The sequence below is a fragment of the Leucoraja erinacea genome, unplaced genomic scaffold (genome assembly GCF_028641065.1).
Source record: "Leucoraja erinacea ecotype New England unplaced genomic scaffold, Leri_hhj_1 Leri_262S, whole genome shotgun sequence".
Lineage (NCBI taxonomy): Eukaryota > Metazoa > Chordata > Chondrichthyes > Rajiformes > Rajidae > Leucoraja > Leucoraja erinaceus.
In genome coordinates, this window is record NW_026576163.1 from 144,246 (window position 1) to 166,943 (window position 22,698).

The following is a 22,698-nucleotide window of genomic DNA, read 5'->3' on the forward strand; positions in this document are numbered from 1 at the left end:
AAGCATTATCTGCCTTCCTACTTATTCAATTCAATAGATTGGCCTGGTGCCAAAAAAAGCTTCCCGATAGAATAGTTCACCACTTCTCCAGTATTGTTGTTGATATCCCAGAAATGCACAGTTCCCTGAAAGTGGAATCTCATGTAGATAGGGTGGTAAAGAAAGCTTTTGGTGTGCTGGCCTTTATAAATCAGAGCATTGAGTATAGAAGTTGGGATGTAATGTTAAAATTGTACAAGGCATTGGTGAGACCAAATCTGGAGTATGGTGATTTAGGCCATTTGAAAAAATGGGCTGAAAGATGGCAGATGGAGTTTAATGCTGATAAATGTGAGGTGCTACACCTTGGCAGGACAAATCAAAATAGGACGTACATGGTAAATGGTAGGGAATTGAAGAATACAGTTGAACAGAGGGATCTGGGTATAACCGTGCATAGTTCCTTGAAGGTGGAATCTCATATAGATAGGGTGGTAAAGAAAGCTTTTGGTATGCTAGCCTTTATAAATCAGAGCATTGAGTATAGAAGCTGGGATGGAATGTTAAAATTGTACAAGGCATTGGTGAGGCCAAATCTGGAGTATGGTGTACAATTTTGGTCGCCCAATTATAGGAAGGATGTCAACAAAATAGAGAGAGTACAGAGGAGATTTACTAGAATGTTGCCTGGGTTTCAGCAACTAAGTTACAGAGAAAGGTTGAACAAGTTAGGGCTTTATTCTTTGGAGTGCAGAAGGTTAAGGGGGGACTTGATAGAGGTTTTTAAAATGATGAGAGGGATAGACAGAGTTGACGTGGAAAAGCTTTTCCCACTGAGAGTAGGGAAGATTCAAACAAGGGGACATGACTTGAGAATTAAGGGACTGAAGTTTAGGGGTAACATGAGGGGGAACTTCTTTACTCAGAGAGCGGTGGCTGTGTGGAATGAGCTTCCAGTGAAGGTGGTGGAGGCAGGTTTGTTTTTATCATTTAAAAATAAATTGGATAGTTATATGGACGGGAAGGGAATGGAAGGTTATGGTCTGAGCGCAGGTAGATGGGATTAGGGGAGAATATGTGTTCGGCACGGACTAGAAGGGTCGAGATGGCCTGTTTCCGTGCTGTAATTGTTATATGGTAATATTATTATATGGTTAAATGGAGACCCACTTGTCTCCCACAGTCAAAAGTGCTGGAGTAACTCAGCAGGCCAGGCAGCATCTCTGGAGAACATGGATAGATTACATTTGGGGTCGGGACCCTTCCTGAGCAGCTGAGTTACTCCAGCACGTTGTGTCTTCTTTTACATAGAAACATGGAAAATAGGTGCAGGAGTAGAGGCCATTCGGCCCTTCGAGCCCGCACCGCCATTCAATGTGATCATGGCTGATCATCCCCAATCAGTACCCCGTTCCTGCCTTCTCCTCCCATATCCCCTGACTCCGCTATCTTTAAGAGCCCTATCTAGCTCTCTCTTGAAAGCATCCAGAGAACCGGCCTCTAAGGCAGAGAATTCCACAGACTTACCACCACGAGTGTTTCCTCGTCTCCGTTCTAAATGGCTTACTCCTTATTCTTAAATGTGGCCCCTGGTTCTGGACTCCCCCAACGTCGGGAACATGTTTCCTGCCTCTAGCGTGTCCAAACCCTTAATAATCTTTCAATAAGATTCCCTCTCATCCTTCTAAACTCCACAGAGTGTACAAGCCCACAGCCGCTCCATTCTCTCAGCATACGACAGTCCCGCCATCCCGGGAATTAACCTGGTGAACCTACGCTGGGCTCCCTCAATAGCAAGAATGTCCTTCCTCAAATTAAGGGACCAAAACTGCACACAATACTCCAGGTGTGGTCTCACTAGGGCCCTGTACAACTGCAGAAGGACCTCTTTGCTCCTGTACTCAACTCCTCTTGTTATGAAGGCCAACAGGCCAAAACTGTACACAATACTCCAGGTGTGGTCTCACTAGGGCCCTGTACAACTGCAGAAGGACCTCTTTGCTCCTGTACTCAACTCCTCTTGTTATGAAGGCCAACAGGCCAAAACTGTACACAATACTCCAGGTGTGGTCTCACTAGGGCCCTGTACAACTGCAGAAGGACCTCTTTGCTCCTATATTCTAAATCTAGATTTTAAATCTCTCCCTGCACGGGAGACCCGACCTTTTCTCGTCGGGTCTCCGTTATCGTTGGGGCTGCAACGAGGAGCGGCCTCCAACAGGAAGAGACCGAGGACTCTGGTGCCGACGACTCACCTCACCGTCGCGGGGTTGGCCGAGTCCGGAGTGGGTGGAGCGGTGGAGGAGCGCTGCTGCTGCTGCTGCTGCTGCGGTCCGACCTCCGGAGATTCGGAGGCTGCAACTGCGGGTCTGGTGGACGTCGGCACCGGGAGCCCGCGGGTCCCTGGAGGGAGACCGCTTTTCAGGGCCCCTGCAACGGCGACTTCTCCCGCCCGAGTTGCGGGGTCGAAGAGCTCCTGGAGCGGGGCCTGACATCACCCATCACCGCCCCGCGCGGCTTGGAATGGCCGCGGGACTCTGCGAGCGCACGCCGGGGGCTCCAACACCAAGACCCGGTGTGCGACCTCGCACCACCCGGCGTGGCTTTAATGGCCGCGGGACAATCGCCATCGCCAGCCGGGCTTTGACTTTGACTCTGACATCGGGGGGGGGGGGGGGGGAGAGTGCAGTGGAGAGATAATTTTTTTTGGCCTTCCATCACAGCAATGTGATGGATGTTTATGTAAAATGTAAATTATGTTGTGTCTTGGGTCTATTTGTTTGTAATGTATGGCTGCAGAAATGGCATTTCGTTTGGACCTCAAGGGGTCCAAATGACAATTAAATTGACTATTGACTATTGACTATGCTCTGCTATTTGTAGTTTAGTTTACAGATACAGCATGGAAACAGGCCCTTCAGCCAACTGAGTGTGTGCCTGCTACTGATCCCCGCACTTAGTGTCGCCAACGTTCTCACCTTCTCCCGAATAAGGGGCAAACGGGACAAATTCCCCAACACGGCAATTTGTCCACCAACTGGGTGAATGATGAGTTGGCCCGGTGCGCTGGACTGCACGTTAAGCGGCCAGCTGAGGAGTTTTGGCCGGGGGGGGAGGGGGGGCGCGCGCACAGTTTGGCGCCCCGTCCAGCTCACGAACGGTCGTGAGAAGGACGGGGTGGTGGTGGTGGTGTCGAAGGTCGGACTGACAGCTGGCCGGGCTGCCGAGCGACCGACGGGCCCACTGGCGAAGTGCTGCTGCTGCGCTCCACGGGCTGCACTACGTCAGGTCCATAGAAACATAGAAATTAGGTGCAGGAGTAGAGGCCATTCGGCCCTTCGAGCCTGCGCCGCCATTCAATATGATCATGGCTGATCATCCAACTCGGTATCCCGTACCTGCCTTCTCTCCATACCCCCTGATCCCTTTAGCCACAAGGGCCACATCTAACTCCCTCTTAAATATAGCCAATGAACTGTGGCCTCAACTACCCTCTGTGGCAGAGAGTTCCAGAGATTCACCACTCTCTGTGTGAAAAAAGTTCTTCTCATCTCGGTTTTAAAGGATTTCTCCCTTATCCTTAAGCTGTGACCCCTTGTCCTGGACTTCCCCAACATCGGGAACAATCTTCCTGCATCTAGCCTGTCCAACCCCTTAAGAATTTTGTAAGTTTCTATAAGATCCCCCCTCAATCTCCTAAATTCTAGCGAGTACAAGCCGAGTCTATCCAGTCTTTCTTCATAAGACAGTCCTGACATCCCAGGAATCAGTCTGGTGAACCGTCTCTGCACTCCCTCTATGGCAATAATGTCCTTCCTCAGATTTGGAGACCAAAACTGTACGCAATACTCCAGGTGTGGTCTCACCAAGACCCTGTACAACTGCAGTAGAACCTCCCTGCTCCTATACTCAAATCCTTTTGCAAGGATTCGACCCGACAGTCCCCTCGACCCGAGTAGTAGCGGTCAAATACGGGACAAGATCGGACAAACCAATATACGGGATGTCCCGGCTAATACAGGACAGTTGGCGACCTTACTCGAGACCCTTCTTCCTCCCTTACAGGTTTCTCACCCCCCACCAACACAAAAAGCATCCCAACCCGAAACGTCACCTATCCACGTTCTCCACAGACGCTGCCTGCCTGCTGAGTTACTCCAGCACTTTATTCCTTGTGCGTTCAGGAGTAACTCTATTCTCCACCACAAGATGGTGGTGTGGTATTTCCCCTGCATTTAGAATTAGGCCATTCGGCCCATCAAGTCTACTCCGCCATTCAATCATGGCTGATCTATCTCTCTCCCTCCTATAACCCCATTCTCCTGCCTTCTCCCCATAACCCCCTGATGCCCGCACTAATTCAGAATCTATTTATCTCTGACTTTCAAATATCTGCTGACCATGTGGCCTCCACAGCCATCTGTGTGGCAACGAATCCCTGACTTAATGCTGATAAATGTGAGGTGCTACACCTTGGCAGGACAAATCAAAATAGGACGTACATGGTAAATGGTAGGGAATTGAAGAATGTAGGTGAACAGAGGGATCTGGGTATAACTGTGCATAGTTCCCTGAAAGTGGAATCTCATGTAGATAGGGTGGTAAAGAAAGCTTTTGGTGTGCTAGCCTTTATAAATCAGAGCATTGAGTATGGAAGCTGAGATGTAATGTTAAAATTGTACAAGGCATTGGTGAGACCAAATCTGGAGTATGGTGTACAATTTGGGTCGCCTAATTATAGGAAGGATGTCAACAAAATAGAGAGAGTACAGAGGAGATTTACTAGAATGTTGCCTGGGTTTCAACAACTAAGTTACAGAGAAAGGTTGAACAAGTTAGGGCTTTATTCTTTGGAGCGCAGAAGGTTAAGGGGGGACTTGATAGAGGTTTTTAAAATGATGAGAGGGATAGACAGAGTTGACGTGGAAAAGCTTTTCCCACTGAGAGTAGGGAAGATTCAAACAAGGGGACATGACATGAGAATTAAGGGACTGAAGTTTAGGGGTAACATGAGGGGGAACTTCTTTACTCAGAGAGTGGTAGCTGTGTGGAATGAGCTTCCAGTGAAGGTGGTGGAGGCAGGTTCGTTTTTATCATTTAAATATAAATTGGATAGTTATATGGATGGGAAGGGAATGGAGGGTTATGGTCTGAGCGCAGGTGTATGGGACTAGGGGAGATTATGTGTTCGGCACGGACTAGAAGGGTCGAGATGGCCTGTTTCCGTGCTGTAATTGTTATATGGTTATATGGTTATATGGAATCCCACAGATTCACCACCCTCTGGCTAAAGAAATTCCGCCTCATCTCCTTCCTAAAGGAACGTCCTTTAATTCTGAGGCTGTGTGCCCTCTGGTTCTAGACTCTCCCACTAGTGGAAACATCCTCTCCACATCATTCTCTGCAAGCCTTTCACTATTTCAATGAGGTCCTCCCTTCATTCATCCTTCTAATCTCCAGCGAGAGCAGGCCCAGTGCCAAATGTAACAATGCTATCTTTCTTCTTGGTTTAAAAACATAGACAATAGGTGCAGGAGTAGAGGCCATTCGGCCCTTCGAGCCTGCACCAGCACCGCCATTCAATATGATCATGGCTGATCATCCAACTCAGTATCCCATCCCTGCCTTCTCTCCATACCCCCCTGATCCCTTTAGCCACAAGGGCCACATCTAACTCCCTCTTAAATATAGCCAATGAACTGTGGCCTCAACTACCTTCTGTGGCAGAGAATTCCACAGATTCACCACTCTCTGCGTAAAAAATGACTTTGTCATCTCGGTCCTAAAAGACTTCCCTCTTATCCTTAAACTGTGACCCCTAGTTCTGGACTTCCCCAACATCGGGAACAATCTTCCTGCATCTAGCCTGTCCAACCCCTTCAGAATTTTGTAAGTTTCTATGAGATCCCCCCTCAATCTTCTAAATTCTAGCGAGTACAAGGCGAGTCTATCCAGTCTTTCTTCATGTGAAAGTCCTGCCATCCCAGAAATCAGTCTGATGAACCTTCTCTGTACTCCCTCTATGGCAAGAATGTCTTTCCTCAGATTAGGAGACCAAAACTGTACGCAATACTCCAGGTGTAGTCTCACCAAGACCCTGTACAACTGCAGTAGAACCTCCCTGCTCCTATACTCAAATCCTTTTGCTATGAAGAATGTCTTTCTTCAGATTAGGAGACCAAAACTGTACGCAATACTCCAGGTGTGGTCTCACCAAGACCCTGTACAACTGCAGTAGAAGCTCCCTGCTCCTATACTCAAATCCTCTATGGCAAGAATGTCTTTCCTCAGATTAGGAGACCAAAACTGTACGCAATACTCCAGGTGTGGTCTCACCAAGACCCTGTACAACTGCAGTAGAACCTCCCTGCTCCTATACTCAAATCCTTTTGCTATGAAGAATGTCTTTCCTCAGATTAGGAGACCAAAACTGTACGCAATACTCCAGGTGTGGTCTCACCAAGACCCTGTACAACTGCAGTAGAACCTCCCTGCTCCTATACTCAAATCCTTTTGCTATGAAGAATGTCTTTCCTCAGATTAGGAGACCAAAACTGTACGCAATACTCCAGGTGTGGTCTCACCAAGACCCTGTACAACTGCAGTAGAACCTCCCTGCTCCTATACTCAAATCCTTTTGCTATGAAGAATGTCTTTCCTCAGATTAGGAGACCAAAACTGTACGCAATACTCCAGGTGTGGTCTCACCAAGACCCTGTACAACTGCAGTAGAACCTCCCTGCTCCTATACTCAAATCCTTTTAATATGAATGCTAACATACCTGAGCAAATTATAAGACACACCATCCACTGTAAACAACCCAAAGAGCCACCAGGTGAATAAAATATGAGTTTATTAGTGCCCACTTTATTAAATATCTTTCACGATAGCTGGCTGGCTTTACACTGCCATTTTACAAAGTGCAATTAGTCATCTTTGAAGTCCTTGTATACATTTGAAAATACATAAATAATTACCATGTGAACACCTTATTTACATTTATAATATTTTAATATGAATCTTTATATTAAATCTGAGCATATATAGTGAGAGTAATTTTCCTTTAAAAAAAAGATTAACTCTAATTATAAGAGAATTTGTCCATATATCGATATCTTCTTTTGCAAGTGTGTGTGGGGGTATGTATGTGATAGGATCACTTAGCAACGGTTTTGTTTTCCATCTAGGGCCCACATTTCTTCCCGGCGACTGTCACAGTCGTAGCAGTTCTGCGACTGGAAATTCTCCCACGATAATTGATTTGAGTGCAGAAAAGACCCAGTTGATTTTCTCCAGAGATGCTGCCTAACCCGTTGAGTTACTCCAGCATTCTGTGTCCACCTTCGATTTAAACCAGCATCTGCAGTTCTTCCCTACGCACGGGTTTGTGTAAATTGTTCCCGAGTGTGTGGGATAGAGGCCTGGTGCACGGGTGATCGCTGGTCGGCGTGGACCTGGTGTATCGTTTAAATTGAACTAATAACCATATAACAATTACAGCACGGAAACAGGCCATCTCGGCCCTACAAGTCCGTGCCGAACAACTTTTTTCCCTTAGTCCCACCTGCCTGCACTCATACCATAACCCTCCATTCCCTTCTCATCCATATGCCTATCCAATTTATTTTTAAATGATACCAACGAACCTGCCTCCACCACTTCCACTGGAAGCTCATTCCACACCGCCACCACTCTGAGTAAAGAAGTTCCCCCTCATGTTACCCCTCCCTTAATTCTCAAATCATGTCCTCTTGTTTGAGTCCTCCCTATTCTCAAAGGGAAAAGATGATCCACATCAACTCTGTCTATTCCTCTCATCATTTTAAAGACCTCTATCAAGTCCCCCCTTAACCTTCTGCGCTCCAGAGAATAAAGACCTAACTTATTCAACCTATCTCTGTAACTTAGTTGTTGAAACCCAGGCAACATTCTAGTAAATCTCCTCTGTACTCTCTCTATTTTGTTGACATCCTTCCTGTAATTGGGCGACCAAAATTGTACACCATACTCCAGATTTGGTCTCACCAATGCCTTGTACAATTTTAACATTACATCCCAGCTTCTATACTCAATGCCCTGATTTATAAAGGCTAGCATACCAAAAGCTTTCTTTACCACCCTATCTATATGAGATTCCACCTTCAAGGAACTATGCACGGTTATACCCAGATCCCTCTGTTCAACTGTATTCTTCAATTCCCTACCATTTACCATGTACGTCCTAATGCATCTGCAATTCCTTGCATCGATAAAAGAGTGCGTGCGTGACCTGCCGATTGCCGCTTTTTTAGATATCGGCAGTGGGTCAAAGTGGTTCAGGAGAGCAGGGGTCATGTCCGTCACAAAGGGGGTCATCTCCGTCACAAAGAGGGGCAGACTCGGCTTGTACTCTCTAGAATTTAGGAGATTGAGGGGGGATCTTATAGAAACTTACAAAATTCTTAAGGGGTTGGACAGGCTAGATGCAGGAAGATTGCTCCCGATGTGGGGGAAGTCCGGGACAAGGGGTCACAGCTTAAGGATAGGGGGGAAATCCTTTAAAACCGAGATGAGAAGAACTTTTTTCACAAGGGGAGTGGTGAATCTGTGGAATTCTCTGCCACAGAGGGTAGTTGAGGCAACACAGTTCATTGGCTATATTTAAGACGGGGTTAGATGTGGCCCTTGTGGCTAAGGGGATCAGGGGGTATGGAGAGAAGGCAGGTATGGGATACTGAGTTGGATGATCAGCTATGATCATATTGAATGGCGGTGCTGGTGCAGGCTCGAAGGGCCGAATGGCCTCTACTCCTGCACCTAATTTCTATGTTTCTATCTCCGCCACAAAGAGGGTCATCTCCATCACAATCAGGTCTAACCAGTTTGGAAAGAGACTGGTACCAGGACCACCTAGTAAAGGAGGAACAGCACCTCATATTTCACTGGGGCAGCGTTACCACCCTGTGGTATGAATATTGATTTCCCTACTTTCAAGTAAACCTCGGAGCAGCTGTGGGCTTGTACACTCTGTGGAGTTTAGAAGGATGAGAGGGTTCCCTATTGAAACTTATAAGATTATTGAGGGTTTGGACATGCTAGAGGCAGGAAACATGTTCCCGATGTTGGGGGAATCCAGAACCAGGGGCCACACACACACACACACACACACACACACACACACACACACACACACACACACACACACACACACACACACACACACACACACACACACACACACACACACACACACACACACACACACACACACACACACACACACACACACACACACACACACACACACACACACACACACACACACACACAGTGTAAGAATAAGGGGTCGGCCATTTAGAACGGAGACGAGGAAACACTTTTTCTCACAGAGAGTTGTGAGTCTGTGGAATTCTCTGCCTCAGGGCGGTGGAGGCCGGTTCTCTGGAGAGAATTCTTTCAAGAGAGAGCTAGATAGGGCTCTTAAAGATAGCGAGAGAGAGTCAGGGGATATGGGGAGAAAAGGCAGGAACGGGGAACTGATTGGGGATGATCAGCCATGATCACATTGAATGGCGGTGCTGGTGCTGGCTCGAAGGGCTGAATGGCCTCTACTCCTGCACCTATTGTCTATTGTCTGTTATCACATTGAATGGCGGTGCTGGTGCTGGCTCGAAGGGCCGAATGGCCTACTCCTGCACCTATTGTCTATTATCACATTGAATGGCAGTGCTGGCTCGAAGGGCTGAATGGCCTCTACTCCTGCACCTGTTGTCTATCCCCCCCCTCTCTCCATCCTGATCGGACTCGCTTCACATTGTCTGTAACTAGTTTTCACCTAAACCACAGCTAACAACGACCTGTTTCCTTAATCATCTTTGCCTATATTTCAATCATTAGTTCTATATCTCTCTACATCACTGTCTATATCTCTCCTTTCCCTCTCCCCCCCCCCCCCCCCCCCCCCGACTCTCAGCCTGAAGGGTCTCGACCCGAAACGTCACCCATTCCTTCTCTCCACATACGCAGCCTGTCCAGCTGAGTTACTCCAGCAGAGGGTAGTTGAGGCCACACAGTTCATTGGCTATATTTAAGAGGGAGTTAGATAACCATATAACCATATAACAATTACAGCACAGAAACAGGCCATCTCGGCCCTACAAGTCCATGCCGAACAAATTTTTTTTTTTCCCCTTAGTCCCACCTGCCTGCACTCATACCACAACCCTCCATTCCCTTCTCATCCATATGCCTATCCAATTTATTTTTAAATGATACCAACGAACCTGCCTCCACCACTTCCACTGGAAGCTCATTCCACACCGCTACCACTCTCTGAGTAAAGAAGTTCCCCCTCATGTTACCCCTAAACTTCTGTCCCTTAATTCTGAAGTCATGTCCTCTTGTTTGAATCTTCCCTATTCTCAAAGGGAAAAGCTTGTCCACATCAACTCTGTCTATCCCTCTCATCATTTTAAAGACCTCTATCAAGTCCCCCCTTTAACCTTCTGCGCTCCAGAGAATAAAGACCTAACTTATTCAACCTATCTCTGTAACTTAGTTGTTGAAACCCAGGCAACATTCTAGTAAATCTCCTCTGTACTCTCTCTATTTTGTTGACTGATGTGGCCCTTGTGGCTAAAGGGATCAGGGGGTATGGTGAGAAGGCAGGGATGGGATACTGAGTTGGATGATCAGCCATGATCATATTGAATGGCGGTGCTGGTGCAGGCTCGAAGGGCCGAATGGCCTCTACTCCTGCACCTATTGTCTATGTTTCTATGTTTCTATACCCCCTGACACCCGTACCAATCAAGAATTTCTGCTTTAAAAATACCCATTGGACTTGGACTCCACAGCCTTCTGTGTGGCAATGAATTCCACAGATTCACCACCCTCTGGCTAAAGAAATTCCTCCTCATCTCCATTTTGCTCCGATCACTTATGAACATGTAGACTCACATGCAGGCTTGGCGATTGCTTCGCCCAACACCTCCGCTCAGTCCGCTATAACCAACCTGATCTCCCGGAGGCTCAGCACTTCAACTCCCCCTCCCATTCCCAATCCAACCTTTCTGTCCTGGGCCTCATCCATGGCCAGAGTGAGTCCCAACACAAATTGGAGGAGCAGCTCCTCATATTTCGCTTGGGTAGTTTACACCCCAGCGAGATGAACATTTTGACTTCACCAATTTCAGGTAGTCCCTGCTTTCTCCCTCCTTCCCCTCCCCTTCCCAGCTCCCCCCACAGCCTCCGCCTCTTCCTTTCCTCTCGAAGGCTCGAAGGGCCGAATGGCCTACTCCTGCGCCTATCGTCTATGTTCTCGAACCTGACCAGGGGTGCTGCCTGCACGGAGTTTGCACGTTCTCCCGGCGGCCTGCGTGGGTTTTCTCCGGGTGCTCCGGTTTCCTCCCACACACTCCCAACAGTACAAGTTTGTGGGTTAATTGGCTTCTGTAAATTGTAAATTGCCCCCTAGTGTGTGTAGGATAGTGCCAGTGTGTCGCTGGTCGGCTCAGGCTCGTTGGGCCTAAGGGCCCGTTTCCGCACCGTGTCTCTAAAGTCTAGACGAGAGGCGGACAATCCTTCACGAGTGGTTCAACAGTATCTCCAGCCAGCAGGGGCAAGAGGTGATGAACTGTCTGGAATAGCAAGGGCCCCAGCCTTTGGCAAAGCTTATCCGGATGCTGTTGGGGTCGTAGGGGCCATCGGGAAAATCCAAGATGGCCGTCCTCTGCAAGGCCCGGGCCTTGTGGTAGTCGAAGATCTTGACGGAGTATCCGGGCTGCACCTTGTGGACGGAGAGCCTGCGGGAGTTGGGGGGCCCCAGGGTGGGGGAGTTGACGAAGACGGGGTGCTCGCTGCGGTTGTAGGCCCAGACCCCGTCCCACTCGCGGCTGAGCAGGATGCCCCGGCCTATCTTGCCCCGGGTCCTCCTCACCATCTCGTGCCGGTCGGCCACGTGGAGCTGGCCCAGGCAGAAGCCGTTTCCCCGGGGCTGGTCGCAGAAGACCCCCACCGAGGGCTCGTGGACAGCGTAGAGCCGGCCCACCCGGGTCCTGTGCTCCCAATAGGCCACGCTGCACCAATGGGCCTCTCTTGACAGATGCGGGCCCAAGCCAAAATCTACAGGGGGGAAAACTCACAGGAGTCAACATCAAAAAGCGCAGGACAAGAAACATTATTAATAACACATTTTCTGTTATTTGCATTTAGAAACATAGAAATTAGGTGCAGGAGTAGAGGCCATTCGGCCCTTCGAGCCTGCACCGCCATTCAATATGATCATGGCTGATCATCCAACTCAGTATCCCGTACCTGCCTTCTCTCCATACCCCCTGATCCCCTTAGCCACAAGGGCCACATCTAACTCCCTCTTAAATATAGCCAATGAACTGTGGCCTCAACTACCCTCTGCGGCAGAGAGTTCTAGCCTGTCCAACCCCTTAAGAATTTTGTAAGTTTCTATAAGATCCCCTTATCCCCTTGAATAACTTCCCTCTGGAAGGCAACTCCGGACTGTCAAAGCTGCCACAGCCAGGACATAAAACAGTTTTTATAGAAACATAGAAACATAGATATTAGGTGCAGGAGTAGAGGCCATTCAGCCCTTCGAGCCTGCACCAGCACCGCTATTCAATATGATCATGGCTGATCATCCAACTCAGTATCCCGTACCTGCCTTCTCTCCATACCCCCTGATCCCCTTAGCCACAAGGGCCACATCTAACTCCCTCTTAAATATAGCCAATGAACTGTGGCCTCAACTACCCTCTGTGGCAGAGAGTTCCAGAGATTCACCACTCTCTGTGTGAAAAAAGTTCTTCTCATCTCGGTTTTAAAGGATTTCCCCCCTTATCCTTAAGCTGTGACCCCTTGTCCTGGACTTCCCCAACATCGGGAACAATCTTCCTGCATCTAGCCTGTCCAACCCCTTAAGAATTTTGTAAGTTTCTATAAGATCCCCTCTCAATCTCCTAAATTCTAGAGAGTATAACCAAGTCTATCATTTATCAGTTTATTCCTTATGGGGTTGGACAGGCTAGATGCAGGAAGATTGTTCTCGATGTTGGGGAAGTCCAGGACAAGGGGCCACACACACACAGCTTAAGGATAAGGGGGAAATCCTTTAAGACCGAGATGAGAAAAACATTTATTTTCACACACAGAGAGTGGTGAATCTGTGGAATTCTCTGCCACAGAGGGTAGTTGAGGCCACACAGTTCATTGGCTATATTTAAGAGGGAGTTAGATGTGGCCCTTGTGGCTAAAGGGATCAGGGGGTATGGAGAGAAGGCAGGTACGGGATACTGAGTCGGATGATCAGCCATGATCATATTGAATGGCGGTGCAGGCTCGAAGGGCCGAATGGCCTACTCCTGCACCTAATTTCTATGTTTCTATGTTTCTATGAGAGAAGGCAGGTATGGGATACTGAGTTGGATGATCAGCCATGATCATATTGAATGGCAGTGCAGGCTCGAAGGGCCGAATGGCCTACTCCTGCACCTATTTTCTATGTATCTATGCATTTATTCATGTGTGTGTATATATTTACATAATGGTGCATGGACATACTTATCTGTTCTGTAGTAAATGCCTACTATGTTCTGTGTGCTGAATCAAAGCAAGAATTTCATTGTCCTATACAGGGACAATGTATAGGACAATAGACAGAAGATAACACTCTATTGCAGTGAAGAAAGCAAATGGTCTGAAGAAGGGTTTCAGGCCCGAAACGTTGCCTATTTCTTTCGCTCCATAGATGCTGCCGCACCCGCTGAGTTTCTCCAGCTTTTTTGTGTACCAAGGCGAATGGCATGTTGGCCTTCATAACAAGAGGAGTCGAGTATAGGAACAAAGAGGTCCTTCTGCAGTTGTACAGGGCTCTAGTGAGACCACACCTGGAGTATTGTGTGCAGTTTTGGCCTGTTGGCCTTCATAACAAGAGGAGTTGAGTCTAGGAGCAAAGAGGTCCTTCTGCAGTTGTACAAGGCCCTAGTGAGACCACACCTGGAGTATTGTGTGCTGTTTTGGCCTGTTGGCCTCCATAACAAGAGGAATCGAGTATAGGAACAAAGAGGTCCTTCTGCAGTTGTACAGGGCCCTGGTGAGACCACACCTGGAGTAGTGTGTGCAGTTTTGGCCTGTTGGCCTCCATAACAAGAGGAATCGAGTATAGGAACAAAGAGGTCCTTCTGCAGTTGTACAGAGCCCTAGTGAGACCACACCTGGAGTATTGCGTGCAGTTTTGGTCCCCTAATTTGAGTAAGGACATTCTTGCTATTGAGGGAGCCCAGCGTAGGTTCACCAGGTTAATTCCCGGGATGGCGGGACTGTCGTATGCTGAGAGAATGGAGCGGCTGTGGGCTTGTACACTCTGTGGAGTTTAGAAGGATGAGAGGGCATCTTATTGAAACATATAAGATTATTAAGGCACACAAAATTGCTGGAGAAACTCAGCGGGTGCAGCAGCATCTATGTGGAGCGAAGGAAATAGGCAACGTTTTGGGCTCGAAACCCGGAAGGGTTTCGGCCCGAAACGTTACCTATTTCCTTACAGGTTTCGGGCCCGAAACGTTGCCTATTTCCTTAAGGGTTTCAGGCCTGAAACGTCGCCTATTTCCTTCGCTCCATAGATGCTGCTGCAACCGCTGAGTTTCTCCATCATTTTTGTCTACCTTCGATTTTCCAGCATCTGCAGTTCCTTCTTAAGATTATTAAGGGGTTTGGACACGCTAGAGGCAGGAAACATGCTGGAGGAGTCCAGAACCAGGGGCCCCACACACACACACACACACACACACACACTTTAAGAATAAAGGGTAAGCCATTTAGAACGGAGACGAGGAAACACTCTTTCCTCACAGAGAGTGGCGAGTCTGTGGAATTCTCTGCCTCATAGGGCGGTGGAGGCCGGTTCTCTGGATGCTCTCAAGAGAGAGCTAGATAGGGCTCTTAAAGATAGCGGAGTCGGGGGATACTGATTGGGGGATGATCACATTGTATGGTGGTGCAGGCCTAAAGGCCTACTCCTGCACCTATTATCTATTGTCTATTGATGTGGGGAGAGGAATGAACGGGGCACTGATTGGGGATGATCAGCCATGATCACATTGAATGGTGGTGCAGGCCTAAAGGCCTACTCCTGCACACCTATTGTCTATTGTCTATTGATGTAGGGAGAGGAAGGAACGGGGCACTGATTGGGGATGATCAGCCATGATCACCTTGAATGGCGGTGCAGGCCTCAAGGCCTACTCCTGCACACCTATTGTCTATTGTCTATTGATGTGTGGAGAGGTAGGAACGGGGCACTGATTGGGGATGATCAGCCATGATCACTTTGAATGGCGGTGCTCAAAGATCCTATACTCTGCTATAAGATCTTTGGCGGTGCTGGCTCGAAGGGCCTCAAGGCCTACTCCTGCACCTATTGTCTATTGTCTATTGATGTGTGGAGAGGTAGGAACGGGGCACTGATTGGGGATGATCAGCCATGATCACATTGAATGGCGGTGCTGGCTCGAAGGGCCTCAAGGCCTACTCCTGCACCTATTATCTATTGTCTCTCTGACTCTCTTGAGTCCTGCCGAGATGCTGCCTGGCCCGCTGAGTCGCTACAGCATTTCGGGATTGGCAGGCCTTAGGGCCTGTTTCCACATTGCATCTCTAAGCACTGGAGGACGTGGGAGGAGGGGGGGGGAAGGGCGGAGAAGGCTCACGTTGAACAACAAGGGTCACTGAAGGATCAGAGCAGAGGAATCAGACCAGACACTCTGTGATCAACAGAGACTGATCCCGGGAACTCAGCCAAGGACACAGGGAACGCACGTCAGTGCTGTCGTGCATGCCACAACTTCCTCTGGCAAGCACCAGAGAGGCGTGGCATCCAGAAATAACCTTCAAGACACCACTTCTGTTAGAGAGGAGAGGAGAGGGGGGAGGACCAGTGCCGACCAGCGACCCCCGCACCTTGACATCACCCTACACCCACTAGGGTGTATCTATCCACCTATTGCTTAAGACACAAAGTGCTGGACTAACTCAGCGGTTCAGGCAGCATCTGCGGAGAACATGGATGGGTGACGTTTCGAGCTGGGACCTTTCTTCAGTTTGAAGTCTCTCAGTCTGAAACATAGAAACATAGAAATTAGGTGCAGGAGTAGAGGCCATTCGGCCCTTCGAGCCTGCACCGCCATTCAATATGATCATGGCTGATCATCCAACTCAGTATCCCGTACCTGCCTTCTCTCCATACCCCCTGATCCCCTTGGCCACAAGGGCCACATCTAACTCCCTCTTAAATATAGCCAATGAACTGGCCTCAACTACCCTCTGTCGCAGAGAGTTCCAGAGATTCACCACTCTCTGCGTGAAAAAAGTTCTTCTCATCTCGGTTTTAAAGGATTTCCCCTTTATCCTTAAGCTGTGACCCCTTGTCCTGGACTTCCCTAATATCGGGAACAATCTTCCTGCAACTAGCCTGTCCAACCCCTTAAGAATTTTGTAAGTTTCTATAAGATCCCCTCTCAATCTTCTAAATTCTAGAGAGTATAACCAAGTCTATCCAGTCTTTCTTCATAAGACAGTCCTGACATCCCAGGAATCAGTCTGGTGAACCGTCTCTGCACTCCCTCTATGGCAATAATGTCCTTCCTGAAGAGAAGGATCTCGACCCAAAACGTCACCTATCCATGTTCTCCACAGATGCTGCCTGACCCGCTGAGTTACTCAGCCACTCTGTGTCTTTTTTTGGTAAATCAGCATCTGTGGTTCCTTGTGTTCACCTATCACTTGCCAAGCTTTGTCCCTGCTCCACCCCTCCCAGCTTTCTACCCCTTTCCCCAATTAGTTTTCCAAATAGTGAAAGGCCTGGATAGAGTGGATGTGGAGAGGATGTTTTCACTGATGGGAGAGTCTAGAACCAGAGCTCACAGCCTCAGAATTAAAGGACGTTCCTTTAGGAAGGAGGATTTTAGTTTCTCAGAGAGTGGTGAATCTTAGGAAGGCTGTGGAGGCCAAGTCAATGGATATTTTTAAGGCAGAGGTAGATAGATTCTTGATTAGTGTGGGTTTCAGGGAGAAGGCGGTGCTGGCTCGAAGGGCCGAATGGCCTACTCCTGCATCTATTGTCTCTCTCGAGACTGCGTTGGCTTCAGTCTTGCGTGCATTCCATCCGAGATTTATTGACGCAAAACTAGTATAGATCCAGCAGGAGAGGGGTGGTGGAGTTGCAGCCACACAGCACCAGGTTCGATCCCAACTACATTGAGGATAAATGGGGATCCTGTGGATAGGGTGAACTGTTTTAAATATCTGGGAGTCCACACCTCCGAGGATATGACATGGGCATCACACGCCTCAGCACTCGTTAGTAAGGCAAGGCAGCGTCTTTACCACCTCAGGCAATTCAGAGTGTCTCCGAGGATCCTCCAGTGCTTCTACGCAGCGGCGGTGGAAAGCATCTTGTCCGGTAACATTACCATCTGGTTTGGGAATTGCTCTGCCAAGGACAAGAAGGCTCTGCAGAGAGTAGTGCGTTCGAACAAACGCACTATGGGAACTTCACTCGCCCCCCTGCAGGAACTATACAAGAGGAGGTGCAACTCCAGAGCAAATAAAATCATGGGAGACCCCTTCCACCCCTGCAACGGACTGTTCCAGCTGCTACGGTCAGGCAAACGCCTCCGTTGCCATGCGGTGGGGGCGGAGAGGTTGAGAAGGAGTTTCTTCCCAGAGGCAATTCGGACTGTAAACGCCTATCTCACCAGGGACTAACTGTACTGAACGTTTTTCCTTCCATTATTTATTATGTAAAAGAATATGTGTGTTATGATTGTGTTTATAATTTGTTTGGTTGTTTTGTTGTTTGTCTTTTGCACAAAAGTCCGCGAGCATTGCCACTTTCATTTCACTGCACATCTCGTATGTGTATGTGACAAATAAACTTGACTTGACTTGACTTGAACTACAGGTGCAACCTGCGCAGAGTTTGCACGTTCCCTCCCCGTGGCCTGCGTGGGTTTTCTCCGGGTGCTCCGGTTTCCTCCCACACTCCCACAAGACGTGCGGGTTTGTAGGTAAATTGGCTTCTGTGAATTGTCCTCGAATGTGTAGGATAGTACTGGTGTACGGTGTGACTCGGTGGGCTGAAGGGCCTGTTTCCACGCTGTATGCCTAAACTAAACTAACAGCAAATGGAAAAGATAACTGCACATGCCAGAACTCTGAGACACAATTAGTAAACACTCAGCAAGTCAGGCAGCATCTGTGTTTAGAGTGATACAGCGTGGAAACAGGCCCATAGGCCTACCTTGCCCACGAAACAGGCCGTTCGGCCTAACTTGCCCACGAAACAGGCCCTTCGTCCTAACACCATTCAGTAGGCCATTCAGCCCTTCGAGCCAGCACCGCCATTCCATGTGATCATGGCTGATCATCCCCAATCAGTACCCCGTTCCTGCCTTCTCCCCATATCCCCTGACTCCGCGATCTTTAAGAGCCCTATCTCTTGAAATCATCCAGAGAACCGGCCTCCACAGCAGAGAATTCCACAGACTCACAACTCTCTGTGAGAAAAAGAGTTTCCTCGTCTCCGTTCTAAATGACCGACCCCTTATTCTTAAACTGTGTGTGTGTGTGTGGCCCCTGGTTCTGGACTCCCCCAACATCGGGAACATGTTTCCTGCCTCTAGCGTGCCTGAAACCCTTAAGGAAATAGGTAACGTTTCGGGCCCGAAACCCTTAAGGAAATAGGCAACGTTTCGGGCCCGAAACCCTTAAGGAAATTGGTAACGTTTCGGGCCGAAACCCTTAAGGAAATTGGTAACGTTTCGGGCCCGAAACCCTTAAGGAAATAGGTAACGTTTCGGGCCGAAACCCTTGCGGGTTTCGAACCCGAAACGTTGCCTATTTCCTTCGCTCCATAGATGCTGCTGCACCCGCTGAGTTTCTCCAGCAATTTTGTGTACCTTAATAATCTTATATGTTTCAATAAGATCCCCTCTCATCAATCTAAACTCCAGATTGTACAAGCCCAGCCGCTCCATTCTCCCTGCCTCTAGCGTGTCCAAACCCTTAACAATCTTACAATCAGATCCCCCTCTCATCCTTCTAAACTACACAGAGTGTACAAGCCCACAGCCGCTCCATTCTCTCAGCATACGACAGTCCCGCCATCCCGGGAATTAACCGTGTAAACCTACGCTGCGCTCCCTAATGCATTTCGTTGTCTCTGTACTGTACACTGACAATGACAATTAAAATTGAATCTGAATCTGAATCTGAATCTCAATAGCAAGAATGTCCTTCCTCAAATTAGAGGACCAAAACTGCACGCAATACTCCAGGTGTGGTCTCACTAGGGCTCTGTACAACTGCAGAAGGACCTCTTTGTTCCAGCAATTTTGTGTACCTTAATAATCGTATATGTTTCAATAAGATCCCCTCTCATCAATCTAAACTCCACAGAGTGTACAAGCCCAGCTGCTTGCTCCATTCGATTCTCGAAATGACACCAAATCTCACCCTCACCTGGCCAAAGGTCGCTGCTGTTGTTGGACGGTTCTATCGCCCCTTGGTCGTAAGCAAAGTTGTGTTCCAGGAAGTCTACAGGGGTGAAGACAGTGCAGATTGTAAGACCAGCCAACAAAAGTTCGCAACTGCAAAACCAATCTGGGTCTCGCCAAGAGTTAAAAAAAGGACATTGACAAAAATGTCTCTGATATTTATCGCCCGTGAAATGTACAACTCGTTGGGAGACAACCAGCCACCCTCATGGTTGCAGACCGGAGCCATCAAGGCTAGGCTGGGCAAGACAGCAAGCTTAAGAACTGAATGTTACTGTTTTAATTATGAAGATGAAAATAGGATACTGGGAGGGAGTGTTTCAGCTTGGAGGTCATTCCTTTCTTCGGATTGGAAAACGGAAAATTATAACGCAGGCGCAGCGGGTGGAGCTGCTGCCTCACCGCGCCAGAGACATAGAAACATAGACAATGGGTGCAGGAGTAGAGGCCATTCGGCCCTTCGAGCCTGCACCAGCACCGCCATTCGATATGATCATGGCTGATCATCCAACTCAGTATCCCATCCCTGCCTTCTCTCCATACCCCCTGATCCCTTTAGCCACAAGGGACACATCTAACTCCCTCTTAAATATAGCCCATGAACTGTGTGTGGCCTCAACTACCTTCTGTGGCAGAGAATTCCACAGATTCACCACTCTCTGCGTGTGAAAAAAAAAAAGATTTTCTCATCTCGGTCCTAAAAGACTTCCCTCTTATCCTTAAACTGTGTGTGTGTGTGTGGCCCCTTGGCCTGGACTTCCCCAACGTCGGGAACAATCTTCCTGCATCTAGCCTGTCCAACCCCTTAAGAATTTTGTAAGTTTCTATAAGATCCCCTCTCAATCTCCTAAATTCTAGAGAGTATAAACCAAGTCTATCCAGTCTATCCAGTCTTTCCTCATAAGACAGTCCTATGGAGCGAAGGAAATAGGCGACGTTTGTTCCCATACACCTGCGCTCAGACCATAACCCTCCATTCCTTTCCCGTCCATATAACTATCCAATTTATTTTTAAATGATAAAAACGAACCTGCCTCCACCACCTTCACTGGAACTCTCTGCCGCAGAGGGTAGTCGAGGCCACAGTTCATTGGCTATATTTAAGAGGGAGTTAGATGTGGCCCTTGTGGCTAAGGGGATCAGGGGGTATGGAGAGAAGGCAGGTACGGGATACTGAGTTGGATGATCAGCCATGATCATATTGAATGGCGAATGGTGCAGGCTCGAAGGGCCGAATGGCCTCTACTCCTGCACCTATTTTTCTATGTTTCTATGAAGCTCATTCCACACACAGCCACCACTCTCTGAGTAAAGAAGTTCCCCCTCATGTTACCCCTAAACTTCTGTCCCTTAATTCTCAAGTCATGTCCCTGTTTCTGCCTTCTCCCCATACCCCCCGACTCTTTGTACGTCTTTGGAGCCGAAGATCTCGGAGAAAACCCACGCAGGTCACGGGGAGAACGTGCAAACTCCGTACAGACAGCGCCCGTAGTCGGGGTTGAACCCGGGTCTCTGGTGCTGCAAGCGCTGTGGAAGGGCCTGTCCTACTTTCACGACCTAATTCACCACCTCCGCCGAGTTTGCCCTTGACTCGTATTCGCAGCATGGTCGTCAGGAGGTCGTGTTGCGAGTTGCAGGCCTCGTGACATCAACTAGGCCCGGGCTGTTTTTTCTAGCCTGATTAAAAAAGTCCACGAGTAAAAAAGGTCGTGAACTAGGCCTTGAAGAAATGAGACTCCGACTAATAGATAAATATGACCAATTCTTAAAGAGTTGGTCTCCTTTCATCGACTTTTTGGAATCATGTGATGCAGCGGTGCCGTAAGGATTGCCGATTTCAGTTCATGACGCGGATAGATCTACATCTCCGAATACAGATTTGAAAAATTCTCTTTTAAGGGACCTTCTCTTCTATTTCTACTTTCCTCTTTCTCTCTTCCTTTTTTTTATTTTTTATATACACACTTCACGTTTTTCTACTCTCTACCATCTATTTTTCCACTTTTCCCCCTTTCTATTGCTTTCTTTTTCTTGTTCTGCTTACTTCCTTCTTATAACATAAAACTAGAGGTTGTACATAGAATGGATTACGGTATTACATAGTTGGCACCTAAAATTAGGTTCCACTGTACTGTTTTGTGATGTATTAACTTCTAATAAAATAAACAAAAAAAAAAACTAGGCCCGGGCTGTTTTTTCTAGCCTGATAAAAAATGTCCATGAGTAAAAAAGGTCGTGAATTAGGTGGGGAAAGTTCGACAGGCCCTTAAGGCAGCAACTCTACCGCTGCGCCATTTTGTATCGCAATTGACTAACTTATTTTAGAACTTGCCATCAATGTTGTTCTGGTTTTTGCTTGGTGATAGCTTGGAGTAAGGTGGTGGCGGAGATTCTGAAAGAGAAATGCAGTTTGTTATTGGTCTTTAGAACGTGCAAGTGGGACGACCACCCATTGTATGAACACTCTGAGCTCAAACAATATACCTAAACAATTTTTGTACAAGTGTTTTCAAGAGTCAAGAGTCAATTTAATTGTCATTTGGACCCCTGGAGGTCCAAACGAAATGCCGTTTCTGCAGCCATACATTACACACAAATAGACCCCAGACACAACATGATTACATTTAACATAAACATCCATCACATAACTGTGATGGAAGGCCAAAAAAGACTTATCTCTCCACTGCACTCTTCCCCCCCCCCCGATGTCAGAGTCAAAGTCAAAGCCCCCGGCTGGCGATGGCGATTGTCCCGCGGCCATTAAAGCCACGCCGGGTGGTGCGAGGTCGCACACCGGGTCTTGATGTTGGAGCCCCCGGCGTGCGCTCGCAAAGTCCCGCGGCCGTTCCAGCCGCGCGGGGCAATGGTGTTAGGCCCCGCTCCAGGAGCTCTTCGACCCCGCAACTCGGGTGGGGGAAGTCGCCGTTGAGGAGCCCCGAAAAGCGGTCTCCCTCCATGGAGCCGCGCGGGGTCGTCCGAGCCGTCCGCAGACCCGCAGTAGCAGCCTCCGACTCAGCAGCAGCAGCGGCATCGGCAGCGGCAGCGGCAGCGCTCCTCCACCGCTCCACCCGCTCCGGACTCGGCCAGCTCCGCGACGGCAACGGTAAGTCGGCACCAGACTCCCCGGCTTCTTCCCGTTGGAGGCCGCTCCTCGTTGCGGCCTCAACGACA

The 22,698-nt window shown here is 48.4% G+C and overlaps 1 protein-coding gene across 1 annotated transcript; it reads right to left on the minus strand.

Annotated features, from left to right (window-relative positions):
• Positions 1–9,349: 9,349 nt before the first annotated feature.
• On the minus strand, positions 9,350–21,948 carry LOC129693321 (mothers against decapentaplegic homolog 6-like; the record flags this gene model as incomplete). The annotated part of the gene is made up of 3 exons (XM_055630167.1): positions 9,350–12,082; positions 19,493–19,567; positions 21,860–21,948. Coding segments are annotated over 3 exons (703 nt in total), but the record flags the coding sequence as incomplete, so codon positions are not given.
• Between the last annotated feature and the right edge of the window lie 750 nt (positions 21,949–22,698).